Source organism: Aquarana catesbeiana, linkage group LG02 (genome assembly GCF_042186555.1).
Source record: "Aquarana catesbeiana isolate 2022-GZ linkage group LG02, ASM4218655v1, whole genome shotgun sequence".
Taxonomy (NCBI): Eukaryota; Metazoa; Chordata; class Amphibia; order Anura; family Ranidae; genus Aquarana; species Aquarana catesbeiana.
The window spans coordinates 30,048,482-30,063,504 of record NC_133325.1 but is presented as its reverse complement, the minus strand read 5'-3'; the positions used below and the strand labels follow the sequence as shown (position 1 = coordinate 30,063,504).

Genomic DNA, 15,023 nt, shown 5'->3' with positions numbered 1-15,023 from the left:
AACTTTATGTGACTTCACTTTTTTCTGTATGCAATTTCACCACCGGATGAACCGCTAGCCCGCAAGGCAAAAAGATGTATGCATAAGGTCAGGCGCTGCTCCTCAGACGTAGAAGATGTGTAAGGGTTGGGACTCCACATTCCTATGTCAGTGTAATGCCTTAATGGGAGTATCCTGCGATGAAATTGCATAGAGCTTCTCCAGTTGGAGAAAAGAACATGGTAGAGACTGCTAAACAAACTAAAAAAAACGTAACTGATAACTGATCAAACTTAGGAGAAGGTAGCATATGTATCCATATGTCCACCTGAAGGAACCTACTGCCAGGTGGCCAGTTGTTTTTTTTTTTTTTAATTTTTTATTTATATAAATTTTCCAATACAAAAAGAAAAAGAGGGTATATGACTCTCCTCCAACAGAGAGTCTACAACAACATCTTAACAATAACATTCCATTGTAAACCCTCTCACACCCCCCCCCCTCCACCCCCCATCCCCTCCCATCCCCTCCCCCACCCCCCCTGCAGATTAGGGTACTGCTTTTATGCCTGAACTATCCAAAATTCACTCCCCGTCAGTCACTCCTTGTTACCTCTTCCAGGTAACTCCATGACCTTTTGTACTCCCGCCAGCCTGTCCATTTATCCACTCGGTCCTCCCCCTCTTCCATACAGGTTCCCTCTCCATCTACACTCCATGTTATATATTTCATTTATACAGAAGAGCCAGTCTCGGATATTTGGACTATTTGGCTCTAACCAATTCTTCACGATCTGCCTCTTGGCCGAGTCCAGAAGTATAGGAACTGTAGAATTTTGATATTGCTTTATGGGCTCTTCTGTACCATGAAACAGACAAACCCAAGGATCTTCTACCACTTTTTTGCCCGTGATATCCTTAATCAGTTTTATTATCTTTTCCCAGAAGGTTTTGATGACAGCACACTCCCACCAAACATACGCCATCGTCCCCACAGCTCCGCACCTCCTCCAGCATTTGTCCGATCTTGCCGGGTCAAACTTGTTCATTTTGTCTGGGGTGGCATACCACCTTGCTAGACATTTAAAATTAATCTCGGTCCTCTTACTATCTACTGCTGATTTGTGTAACATCTTCAAAATTTTACCTAATGTGGATTTACTACACCGTGACCCTAATTCCCTTTCCCATGCCTTGATATACTGGGGCACCTCCTGCTCCTCCCTCTCGCTCAGAACCTTATAAACTTGTGAGACCAGGCCCTTCTGCCGCTCCCCCTCACAGAGCCGTTCAAAGGGCCTATACTCATCATCCCCTCTGAGTGGTTTCGGCAAATTTCCAATAAAAAGAGACAGCTGGAGGTACCTCCATGGATCAATAGCAAGGTTGTCAGTCTTATCTTTTAATTCAAAATACGTGCATATTTTCCCTTCACTAATTACATATTTTATTTGTAAACTGTCCCTTTTAATCCAATTCCCTCCCTCCTCCCTGGTTCAAAAAAATTATCATCTTTAAGATATATCAAAGGTGAGTTGTACGACCACTTATTGTGCATGTGTACCTGGTCCCACAACTTCAGTGCATTTTGTGTTAGTGCAGAAATCTCTGTGTTAAGTGCTCTATACTTAGGTGGGTTCCAAATTATGTGGCTTAGGTCCTTACCACTCATACTGTATTCTAAATTTACCCATCTCCTATCTAAAACCCCCTTTGACCATTCTATAACTCGTGTTAGTACCACCACTTTATAATATTTATTAAAATCTGGCAACGCCAGTCCTCCTTTTTCTTTCCTCCTACACAGGACCGATCCGGCAATTCGGGATTTTTTGCCACCCCAGACAAACCTCGATATCTGGCCTCTTAAGGCCCTAAAATACAACTGGGGGAGGGGGATAGGGAGCATCTGGAACTTGTACAATATTTTAGGCATAATAGCCATTTTCACCGCATTAATGCATCCAATCCAAGAAAGGGGGCGGGAGGCCAGGCCTCTAACCTCTCGTCTAATTTCATCTAACAGAGGGATGTAGTTGTTCAAATACAATTCCCTCAGGTTGTTCGACAATTTGACCCCCAAATAGCTTATAGCTTTCCTCCAAGGAAAAGGAAACAATCCTGTAAGGTTCTTTTCCTCTTGCATTCCCACACTCACATTGAGCACCTCAGACTTCCCGAGGTTGATTTTGAAATTTGAGATCTCCCCAAATCTTTTTAGAATCCTAAGAATATTTGGGATCGTTATCCTAGGGTTTGAGATGAAGAACATCACATTATCGGCAAAGGCCGCTAATTTATGTTCCTCTGCTCCTATCCTCACCCCACTACAGTCTGGATTATTACGAATGGTAGATAGTAAAGGTTCTAATGTTAAAACAAATAGTAGGGGGGACAATGGACAACCTTGCCTTGTACCATTATCCATTCGGAAGGGCTCAGGGGTCACTCCATTAGACTTTACAAATGCTGTTGGTCTAGTATATATTATTTTCACCCAGGAGATGTATCTCGGGCCTATTCCCATTGTTTCTAGTGTTTTAATCATCCACCCCCAGTCTACCCTGTCGAATGCTTTTTCTGCGTCCAATGACAGGAATAGAACTGGGGGCCCCCCTCGTTTGATGGACTCTGCCAGGAGTACTGAGCGCACTCCGTTGTCTCTACTCTGCCTTCCCGGCACAAACCCTACCTGATCTGGATGGACCAGGGTGGTCATTCTATCTCTTAATCTTCCTGCCAGGACTTTGGCATATAGCTTTACGTCGGCATTTAATAATAAGATGGGTCTATAACTAGAGCACTGATCCCTATTTTTGCCTTCTTTATGTATTAGTGTTAACAGGGCCTCACCCCCCATTGTACAGTCAGGGCCTAATTCATTCCAATAATGGGTCAATTTGGGTACCAGAATCTGTTTAAATTTTTCTAGGTATAATGAGGTAAAGCCATCGGGACCAGGACTTTTTCCCTTGGGGATACTCTTTAAAGCAGCAAGAATTTCCGCCTCCTCTATAGGTCTGTCCAGGAGATCTCTCTCCTCTTCAGAGATCTTAACTACCTCTGCTTCCTTTTGGAATTCTACCATCTTCCCTTCCTTTATACTTTCTCCTTCTCCCTTCTGTCTGATAGAATATAGATCTTTAAAATACTTTCTAAATTCTTCCACTATACCTAATACTTGTACCAACTGCTTCTCCTTTTTTATTTTGTATTTTCAGGATGTAGTTCCTCTCCCTTTTCTTCCTCAGTATCCTTGCCAGATGTTTGCTAGATTTATTTCCCCACATATATCTGTCTTTTGATAATTTATCTAGGGCCCTTTTTGAATCTTGCTCCATAATGTCCCTCAACTCTTCCCTTTTTGCAACTAACTGTCGATAGCTGTCATGACCTTGGCCCTTTGATTTTTTTATGATCCTATTCTAATGTCTGAATCTCCTCAATGAGATTTTCCCTCTCCTCTCTTCTTTTTCTTTTCACCCCTGCCCCTATGGAAATCAATACCCCTCTTATATACGCTTTAAGCGTCTCCCATAGGATCGCAGGTGAAATTCCTTCTGTATAATTAACTCTAAAAAAAAATTCCATTTCTTCTTTAATCTTATCTATCACTTTGGGATCTCGGAGTAAGTTCTCATTCAACTTCCATGAATATAACTGTCTTTGTGGTTCTACAAACCTGATCCTTAATGTAACTGGCGCGTGATCTGATACGGAAGTGGCCAGTTGTTTTAGTCCGTCTTAAGGGCTATAGGCTCTTGGGAGGTGGTAGCTCCTAAAAGAATAATTGCCCGCACCCCACTGTGCATGTGAGGAGTGTCATTGACTGTGTTCAGCGGTACTCAGGTTGGTCAGGTAGGGAGGTGGGCTTTAGACGTTTATGGGGGTCTTTCCTCGGGCTCCTTTGGTCTCTTGGCCCATGTTTCACTTTATCCGCGTAGGTGTCGGATGCTGCTTATCTGAGCGGGAGTGCTCGTAGAAATGCGTTTGCCTTTTCCAGAGACTGGAAGGTGAGCTGCTCCCCATCTGGGGCTTGTAGGCGAAGAATTGCCGGGTACGCCAATGTGAAGTGGATGCTCCTCTTGTAAAGCTCTGCACAAATTGGTTGGAATTCTTTGCGTTTATGGGATACCTCCACAGAGTAATCTGCGAAGAGTAGAAGCTTGTGACCCTCTATCACCACGGACCGCGCTTTCCTGAAGCTCTGTAATATGTCAGTGTGGTCAGCGAAATTGAGAATCTTCGCTATGACAGGTCTTGGGTGCTTACGATCATTTGCCGGGGCTCCGATTCGGTGAGCCCTTTCCACTGTACAGCGGCGGTTTATGCCGAGGGCCTCTGGAAGGGTGGAGGTACATAGGTTTAGTAAGGAGCCCTGTTTGTGAGATTCAGGGAGGCCAATTATCCTCAGATTGTTCCTCCTGGAACGATTCTCGAGATCCTCTATTCGATCATGCAGATGTTGCTGATCTTGTATGGATTTTTCCATTTCAGAGCTCATGTGATATTGATCATTTCCACTGATGATATGCGCTGTTCGGCTTTAGTCAGTCTCTGTGAGTGTTCTCCCAACTCTTTCCGCAGCTGCAGTATTCCCTCAGACACCGCTCTGTCTTCTGCAGCTGTGATGGTGTGTGAAAGCAAAGCAGCCACCGCCTGAGCAATTTTATCATGGGAGCTGTGTGACTCCTGGCTCCTTGTCAGGCTGGTTTCCATAGCCTCGTGTGGAGTCTCCCTCTCACTAAGGCAGCTGGGGATGTGTAGTTACTGAGCGCTCTGTGTGGGTGAGGAGGCTTGTGCTGAGGCGGCCATCTTAGATGACACAGGCGCTCCTGAAGGAGAGGGAGAAGTGCTCCTCGATCTGGAGTCTGAGCGCGATCGTGGCTGGTTAAGGTACCACTTTATCCTCGGCAGCATGGGGGAAGGTAGATGGGTGGGTAGATGGGTGGTTTACCGGGGCTTTATAAACCGATATTTCTGTACGGCACCGGAACCGGAAGTCAAAAACTCCTTTCCAACGCCTACCTAACCACTTGTCCCCTGGACCCTATTCCCTCTCAAACACTACGGTCGCCCTCTGACTCTATCCTACACTCTCTAACTCACATCTTCAATCTCTCCCTCACCTCTGGCATTTTCCCCAGTGCTCTAAAACATGCACTGGTCACCCCCATACTTAAAAATCCGTCCTTGGACCCCATCAATCTTAACAACCTACGCCCTATCTCCTTGCTCCCCTTTTCCTCTAAACTCCTTGAATGTCTGGTTTACAACCAACTGAGCATAGATGTGCGCAGCCTATTGCATTAGGGTGTGCACCCCAACTCTCAAACACACATGAACGCCACCTGCTGTCACAGAAAGGAGGCTCTGGTGGTGGGAGACAGTTGATAGGGAGCATGTTAAGTTACGCCCTAAATACAGGTGTAACGTGTTCCTACTGTTGAACCTAGCCTTTAATATAATGAGGGCATTTACACTGGTCACTGGCACCCTCAACCACCCACCTGGTGCTGTTCCTGGATAATGCTAATGAACATGGGGTGATTAGGGTGTGCCCAGGCACACCTGGCACACCCTGTGCGCACGCCTATGCAACTGAGTGACCACCTCATTAAGAATAACCTTCTTGATCCCCTTCAATCTGGATTTCGCCCTCAACACTCCACAGAAACTGCTCTTTTAAAACTCACAAATGACCTCCTAACTGCAAAAACCAACAGACACTATTCTGTACTTCCTACTTTTGGACCTTTCAGCTGCCTTTGACACGGTTGACCACCCCCTCCTCAAAAAAAAACTTTACTCCCTTGGTCTCCGTGACTGTGCTCTTCAGTGGCTCTCATCCTACCTATCCCATCGCACCTTCAGTGTCACTTACAACTCTACTTCCTCCACTCCTCTTCCCTTCTCCATCGGGGTTCCCCAAGTTTCTGTTCTTGGTCCTCTTTTATTTTCAATCTACACCTCTTCCCTGGGTCAGCTGATAGCCTCTCATGGCTTTCAATATCATTTCTATGCTGACGACACACAAATCTATCTCTCCACCCCTCAACTCACTCTATCAGTCTCCTCACGCATCACTAACGTACTAACAGACATATCTGTATGGATGTCACACCACTTCCTCAAACTCAACTTGTCCAAAACCGAATTTATAATATTTCCTCCCCCACGTGCCTCTTCCCCTGACTTGTCTGTCAAGAGAAATGGCACAACAATCCACCCATCCCCACATGTCAGCATGCTAGGTGTTATCTTGGACTCTGAACTCTCCTTTCGGCCCCACATCCAATCACTTTCCAAAGCTTGCTGCCTCAACCTCCACAACATCTCTAAACTACGTCCTTTCCTAACCAATGAAACCACAAAGCTCCTGATTCACTCCCTGGTTATCTCTCGCCTCGACTACTGCAACTCACTCCTCATTGGCTTACCTTTAAATAGACTATCCCCCCTTCAGTCCATCATGAATGCTGCTGCCAGACTCATCCACCTTACAAACCGCCCCTCTCTGCCAATCCCTCCATTGGCTGCCACTCACCCAACAAATTCAATTCAAAATACTAACAATAAGTTACAAAGCCATCCACAACTCTGCCCCCAGCTACATCACTAGCCTAGTCTCAAAATACCAACCTAATCGCCCTCTTTGTTCCTCCCAAGACCGCCTGCTCTCTAGCTCCCTCATCGCCTCCTCCCATATCCGCCTCCAGGACTTCTCCTGAGCCTCGCCCATGCTCTGGAATTTCCTACCCAATCTGTCAGACTGTCTCCAAATTTATCCACTTTTAGGCGATCCCTGAAAGCATTCCTCTTCAGAGAAGGCTATCCTGCCTCCAACAACTGCACTATTTTCTCCATTAGCTCATCCCCCACAGCTATTACCCTTTTGTATAACTTCACCCTTCCTCCTAGATTGTAAGCTCTAACGAGCAGGGCTCTCTGATTCCCCCCTGTATCGAATTGTATTGTAATTGTACTGTCTGCCCTAATGTTGTAAAGCGCTGTGTAAACCGTGGACGCTATAAAAATCCTGTATAATAATAATAATCTTTATTTAGTATATTTTTGTAGTTTAAGTCGTGTTGCACTAATTGCATATTGATTATAAAAGCAAAGGGCCACATCTGGGCCACGGTTTGCAGACCACAGCTCTATACAGTATAATAAAATGAAAACTGCCAAGGTTGCCCCAGAGTGGCAAATTCTCTCTGTGAGTCTTTTTTTTGTATTTATATTTTTTGTATTTTTTGGTATTAGTCACATTTATAAATACTCTGCTTTGTTGGCAAAATATTTCTCCTTCCAGGCACTATGATGTATTTTTATTTATTTCATTATAGTCAGGGCACTGGAGTGCAGTGCAGGGGGAAAACCTATGGCCATAGGCTACCCGACCTTCCACTATGCAATGGGAAGAGCAGGCAACACCAGCAAATAGTGGAGAGAAATTCTATGGCCAGGAGGAAGGGAAGGTGGCAAGATTAAGGTGTGGCTGCAAAATAAATATACAGAATAGCAATCCTTTCAGATTCAATTATGATTATGAGTAATGAGTTAGCACATTTTATCTTTCTCCTTTTTACCCCTATGACTTTCTTTGTTTGCATTACGCATTCAGATTTCCCTAGGTGAATTTATCAGCATGTCTGCAGACAAGTAAAAATAGTTATGAAGTGTACCCAGACTTAGAGAGATTTGACAGAAGTGTGGCATACTAAGTAAAGTTTTAGTGTAACATTTCCAGGTATTTATTACATCTCACAGAGATCACTGTATGCCTGCTGACAATACTTTCCTCTGCTTTTTTCTCCGGAAGGATAGCACCATCTTTGTTCAGGAATCAAGGTCACAATCTACTTTCTAGACTTTAATGGTGGCTCAGAGATGACACAATTATGTAAATGCTGGACTCTCTGAGTCTGAAGTAACCTTTATATTCTGGGCTGTTTCGTATCCATGGTGCCTTAGTGGGCATGTCACCAGGGCCGGATTGGCCTACCGGGAAACCGGGAAATTTCCCTGCCCTGGGGCCGCTTTGAGGGCAGCAACGCCAGTAAAAAATATAGCTTCAGGCCAACATGTCAACTGCCCATGTGCCGCTCAGGAAATCTCATACACGCTCGGCCATTTTCAGGCAGGTGGGCGCATGCGCAGTGACCTATTGGCGCCGGGCGGCACCATTTTTAAATGTAAGACAGCAGAGCAGTGGCACTCGTCTCTGTGAGATCTCAGCAGTGGCACGCGCCTCATCACAGCCTGGTAAGACCCCTCTGCAGCCTCTGACCACCTCCTGTTATTGCTCTCCTGTACCACGTCCACAGCCTCTGCATCTCCTGTACTATGTCTGCAGTCTCTGCACCTTCTGTACCATGTCCACAGCCTCTGCACCTCCTGTACCATGTCCGCAGCCTCTGCACCTCCTGTACGATGTCCACAGACTCTGACATCTCCTATACCATGTCCACAGCCTCTGACATCTCCTATACCATGTCCGCAGCCTCTGACCATCTCCTCCTGTACCATGTCCACAGCTTCTGACATGTCATCCTGTACCATGTCCACAGCTTCTGACATGTCATCCTGTACCATGTCTGCAGCCATGTACCGTCTTGACATTTAGCACAATTCAAGTCCATTGTTCGCCATGGCGCGAGCCGCATTGTTTCTTCTGTGCCTAGGTCCCACTTTTTATCTTGCACACAGACCCACTCATTTTATGATACGCCCCTGTGCCCGAGCCTGTGACTGGACAGTTCAGAAGCAGAAAGACACAGATTAGGCAATCACTGTACTCTCTACCCCTGAAAATGGATATCAAGAAAATGAAAGGATTTAACCCCCCCCCGCCAAAATCCCAAAGTCTTAGCTCCCTCTTTTTCTCCAATTTTTCCATTTTTCTTTTTTTTTCAAGGCCTTCCCATCTTTAAGCCCCACTGTTTTTAAGCTGTTTCTGCTGCGGCCATTCCTCTATATCAGGGGTCTCCAAACTGTCAGAAACCATGAAATTAGACCGAGACAGAAGTACAGTTAAATCACACTTGTTTAATAATAAAAGTAAAAAGAACAAAACGTAGTCAAAATATAGCCAAAGTTCATTAACCGGAAACGTTAGTCGTCCAAGCCAGAAGTCAAGGATCAATGTAGTGGAACAGCAAGCAGGATATGGAGCCAGAAGGGATGTCAGCCAAGCAAGTCTTTAAACAGGAACGCAGGAGATAGTCTCTGTAATGTTGACCAAGGCGAAGGCAGAGATCCTCTGGGCTGGATGGCTTAAGTAGGCAGGACTGACGAGCAGGATATCATCAACAGCTGAGTAACTGTGGAGAGATAAGAGCTGGCAATTAGCCGACAGCTGAGCAGCCAGCTTAGTGAAGGAAGGGCTGAGCCCAGTCCTGACACAAACTTTCTAAACAAAGGGCCAGTTTACTATCCTTCAGGCTTTAGAGGGGCTGGACTGTGGCCAGTGGGAATAGAAAATGTCCTTGGGTTGTTAACAATGCCCCTTTACTGGTGTTCATGAGAAGAATAGTACACCGTTATACTTGTCAGTAGGAGGAATATCGCCCCATCGTTGGTATTAGTGGGTTGAATATTGCCCCATCATTGGTGTCAGTGGGAGGAATAGTACCCCACTGTTGGTGTCAATGGGGGGAATAGGGCCCCACTGTCGGTGTCAGTGGCAGGAACTATGCTCCATTGTAAATGTCAGTTGGAGAAATAGTGCCCCAAGGGCTGGATAAAGGCAAGCAAAGCCCCTACTCTACCCCTACTGAGGAAGTCCACACCCAGGGACGTAAGGCGTATGGGTGGGCAGAGCCTTCTGATCTGATTTCATCCCATGGCCATCTTGTTGTATAGAAGTCTAACTGATAGGTGTGTAACAGCTAGCACTGCGGAAGTGCCTTATATGTAAGTGTACCACTATTTTTGTTTTTGGGATTAAAATGTATAAATGGAGAACACTAGATGTTTTATTCCTCTGTTTAAATTGCCATACCCTGTGTGTACCTGAGACTTTGGGAGGTGACAGGAGGAAATTGGAGGCACGGAGGACTAGAACGCTACACAGACCTCACATTATCCCCTGAGGAGAACAGCTGTTTGTGACCCACTGGTGAAATAAGGGGTCATAATGTTAGGTGAGCAGTTGGAATACACTGGTGGAGGATAAGCATAAGCACTTTATGGATTTATTTTATTCACATTATGGTGGATCAGTACCTGATTGAAATCACTTATCAAGATTAAAGGATCATTTAATTGAAGTTGATCTATTTATGGACACTTTGCACTTTATTGAAATGGATTATTTTATGGACACTTTGCATTTTATTCACTAATAGTTTGATCATAGGCGTGCGCACAGGGTGTGCCAGGTGTGCCTGGGCACACCCTAATCGCCTTGTGTGGTGCATATTCCCCCCTGTTTAGAGCACTGATATTTCATCACAAAAAAAAAATGTTACAAAATAAAATAATTTAAAAAGAATAAAAATAAAACTACTGACACTGTCCACTGCCCTACTGACACCATCAGTACATATACACATGCATATGTATTTGAGCTTTGGGGTGCACACCCTAATGCAAGAGGCTGCGCACACCTATGAGTTTGATTATAACATATGTGTTGTGTATAATGTTGAACTTTATTTATTTTTTTTTTTTTTGTTTCTCAAAGGTTTGAACTTTATATAGTAGATGCAATTGTATATGGTTTGTATTTGATACATTGTTGTAGGTTAGACAGATATTTGTAGTGCACTGGTATACACTGAAGGTCCACGGTTTGCAGACCACTGCTCTATATAATCAAGTAAAAATTGCCAAGGTTGCCCCAGAGTGGCAAATTCTCTCTGTGAGTCTTTTTTTTTTTTTGTATTTATATTTTTTGTATTTTTTGATATTAGTCACGTTTATAAATCCTCTGCTCAAAATATTTCTCCTTCCAGGCACTATGATGTATTTTTATTTATTTCATTATAGTCAGGGCACTGGAGTGCAGTGCAGGGGGAAAACCTATGGCCATAGGCTACCCGACCTTCCACTATGCAATGGGAAGAGCAGGCAACACCAGCAAATAGTGGAGAGAAATTCTATGGCCAGAAGGAAGGGAAGGTGGCAAGGTTAAGGTGTGGCTGCAAATTAAATATACAGAATAGCAATCCTTTCAGATTCAATTACGATTATGAGTAACTAGTTAGCACATTTTATCTTTCTCCCTTTACCTCTATTGACTTTCTTTGTTTGCATTACGCATTCAGATTTCTCAAGGTGAATTCATCAGCATGTCTTCAGAGAATTAAAAATAGTTATGAATCTTTTCTTTATGGGATTACTCAGTTACTTCTATCTATCAGGTACATTATGACATATACGCACCCAGAGGGGAATTCTTAAGAGAGTGTTAACCAGAGTATCCGAAGTACCCCTTCTTCTCCTCGCTAGAAGTTCACTAGTTATCGCTAGTTACACTCTCTAACTCACATCTTCAATCTCTCCCTCACCTCTGGCATTTTCCCCAACGCTCTAAAACATGCACTGGTCACCCCCATACTTAAAAATCCTTCCTTGGACCCATCAATCTTAACAACCTATGCCCTATCTCCTTGCTCCCCTTTTCCTCTAAACTCCTTGAATGCCTGGTTTACAACCAACTGAGTGACCACCTCATTAAGAACAACCTTCTTGATCCCCTTCAATCATGATTTCGCCCTCAACACTCCCCAGAAACTGCTCTTTTCAAACTCACAAATGACCTACTAACTGCAAAAACCAACAGACACTATTCTGTACTCCTACTTCTGGACCTTTCAGCTGCCTTTGACACGGTTGACCACCCCCTCCTCCTCAAAAAACTTTACTCCCTCTGTCTCCGTGACTGTGCTCTTCAGTGGCTCTCATCCTACCTATCCCAACGCACCTTCAGTGTCACTTACAATTCTACTTCCTCCACTCCTCTTCCCTTCTCCGTCGGAGTTCCCCAAGGTTCTGTTCTTGGACCTCTTTTATTTTCATTCTACACCTCTTCCCTGGGTCAGCTGATAGCCTCTCACGGCTTTCAATATCATTTCTATGCTGATGACACACAAATCTATCTCTCCACCCCTCAACTCACTCTATCAGTCTCCTCACGCATCACTAACGTACTAACAGACATATCTGTATGGATGTCACACCACTTCCTCAAACTCAACTTGTCCAAAACCGAGCTTATAATATTTCCTCCCCCACATGCCTCTTCCCCTGATTTGTCTGTCAAGAGAAATGGCACAACCATCCACCCGTCCCCACATGTCAGGGTGCTAGGTGTTATCCTGGACTCTGAACTCCCCTTTCGGCCCCACGTCCAATCACTTTCCAAAGCTTGCCGCCTCAACCTCCGCAACATCTCTAAACTACGTCCCTTTCTAACAAATGAAACAACAAAGCTCCTGATTCACTCCCTGGTTATCTCTCGCCTTGACAACTGCAACTCCCTCTTCATTGGCTTACCTTTAAATAGACTATCCCCCCTTCAGTCCATCATGAATGCTGCTGCCAGACTCATCCACCTTACAAACTGCCCCTCTCTGCCAATCCCTCCATTGGCTGCCACTCACCCAACAAATGAAATTCAAAATACTAACAATAAGTTACAAAGCCATCCACAACTCTGCCCCCAGCTACATTACTAGCCTAGTCTCAAAATACCAACCTAATTGCCCTCTTCGTTCCTCCCAAGACCGCCTGCTCTCTAGCTCCCTCATCAGCTCCTCCCATATCCGCCTCCAGGACTTCTCCTGAGCCTCGCCCATCCTCTGGCATTCCCTACCCCAATCTGTCAGACTGTCTCCAAATTTATCCACTTTTAGGCGATCCCTGAAAGCATTCCTCTTCAGAGAAGCCTATCCTGCCTCCAACAACTGCACTATTTTCTCCATTAGCTCATCCCCCACAGCTATTACCCTTTTGTAAAACTTGACCCTCCCTCCTAGATTGTAAGCTCTAAAGAGCAGAGCCCTCTGATTTCTCCTGTATTGAATTGTATTGTAATTGTACTGTATGCCGTAATGTTGTAAAGCGCTGTGTAAACTGTCGGCGCTATAAAAATCCTGTATAATAATAATAATAATCTTTATTTAGTATATTTTTGTAGTTTAAGTCATGTTGCACTAATTGCATATTGATTATAAAAGCAAAGGGCCACATCTGGCCCCTTGGCCACGGTTTGCAGACCACAGCTCTATAAAGTATAATAAAATGAAAATTGCCAAGGTTGCCCCAGAGTGGCAAATTCTCTCTGTGAGTCTTTTTTTTTTTTGTATTTATATTTTTTGTATCTTTTGATATTAGTCACGTTTATAAATCCTCTGCTCAAAATATTTCTCCTTCCAGGCACTATGATGTATTTTTATTTATTTCATTATAGTCAGGGCACTGGAGTGCAGTGCAGGGGGAAAACCTATGGCCATAGGCTACCCGACCTTCCACTATGCAATGGGAAGAGCAGGCAACACCAGCAAATAGTGGAGAGAAATTCTATGGCCAGAAGGAAGGGAAGGTGGCAAGGTTAAGGTGTGGCTGCAAATTAAATATACAGAATAGCAATCCTTTCAGATTCAATTACGATTATGAGTAACTAGTTAGCACATTTTATCTTTCTCCCTTTACCTCTATTGACTTTCTTTGTTTGCATTACGCATTCAGATTTCTCAAGGTGAATTCATCAGCATGTCTTCAGAGAATTAAAAATAGTTATGAATCTTTTCTTTATGGGATTACTCAGTTACTTCTATCTATCAGGTACATTATGACATATACGCACCCAGAGGGGAATTCTTAAGAGAGTGTTAACCAGAGTATCCGAAGTACCCCTTCTTCTCCTCGCTAGAAGTTCACTAGTTATCGCTAGTTACACTCTCTAACTCACATCTTCAATCTCTCCCTCACCTCTGGCATTTTCCCCAACGCTCTAAAACATGCACTGGTCACCCCCATACTTAAAAATCCTTCCTTGGACCCATCAATCTTAACAACCTATGCCCTATCTCCTTGCTCCCCTTTTCCTCTAAACTCCTTGAATGCCTGGTTTACAACCAACTGAGTGACCACCTCATTAAGAACAACCTTCTTGATCCCCTTCAATCATGATTTCGCCCTCAACACTCCCCAGAAACTGCTCTTTTCAAACTCACAAATGACCTACTAACTGCAAAAACCAACAGACACTATTCTGTACTCCTACTTCTGGACCTTTCAGCTGCCTTTGACACGGTTGACCACCCCCTCCTCCTCAAAAAACTTTACTCCCTCTGTCTCCGTGACTGTGCTCTTCAGTGGCTTTCATCCTACCTATCCCAGCGCAACTTCAGTGTCACTTACAATTCTACTTCCTCCACTCCTCTTCCCTTCTCCGTCGGAGTTCCCCAAGGTTCTGTTCTTGGACCTCTTTTATTTTCATTCTACACCTCTTCCCTGGGTCAGCTGATAGCCTCTCACGGCTTTCAATATCATTTCTATGCTGATGACACACAAATCTATCTCTCCACCCCTCAACTCACTCTATCAGTCTCCTCACGCATCACTAACGTACTAACAGACATATCTGTATGGATGTCACACCACTTCCTCAAACTCAACTTGTCCAAAACCGAGCTTATAATATTTCCTCCCCCACATGCCTCTTCCCCTGATTTGTCTGTCAAGAGAAATGGCACAACCATCCACCCATCCCCACATGTCAGGGTGCTAGGTGTTATCCTGGACTCTGAACTCCCCTTTCGGCCCCACGTCCAATCACTTTCCAAAGCTTGCCGCCTCAACCTCCGCAACATCTCTAAACTACGTCCCTTTCTAACAAATGAAACAACAAAGCTCCTGATTCACTCCCTGGTTATCTCTCGCCTTGACAACTGCAACTCCCTCTTCATTGGCTTACCTTTAAATAGACTATCCCCCCTTCAGTCCATCATGAATGCTGCTGCCAGACTCATCCACCTTACAAACTGCCCCTCTCTGCCAATCCCTCCATTGGCTGCCACTCACCCAACAAAT

General features: G+C 44.5%; 1 protein-coding gene across 1 annotated transcript in view; it reads right to left on the bottom strand.

The window, feature by feature from the left end:
- Nucleotides 1–9,009: 9,009 nt before the first annotated feature.
- The window catches only part of LOC141126753 (ecto-ADP-ribosyltransferase 5-like), a 70,232-nt gene continuing 64,218 nt past the window's right edge, over nt 9,010–15,023 (bottom strand). Inside the window, exon 8 of the mRNA XM_073612728.1 lies at nt 9,010–9,304. Coding sequence (XP_073468829.1) covers nt 9,258–9,304 — 47 coding nt within the window. The 3' untranslated portion in view covers nt 9,010–9,257. The remainder of the gene's footprint in view (nt 9,305–15,023) is intronic.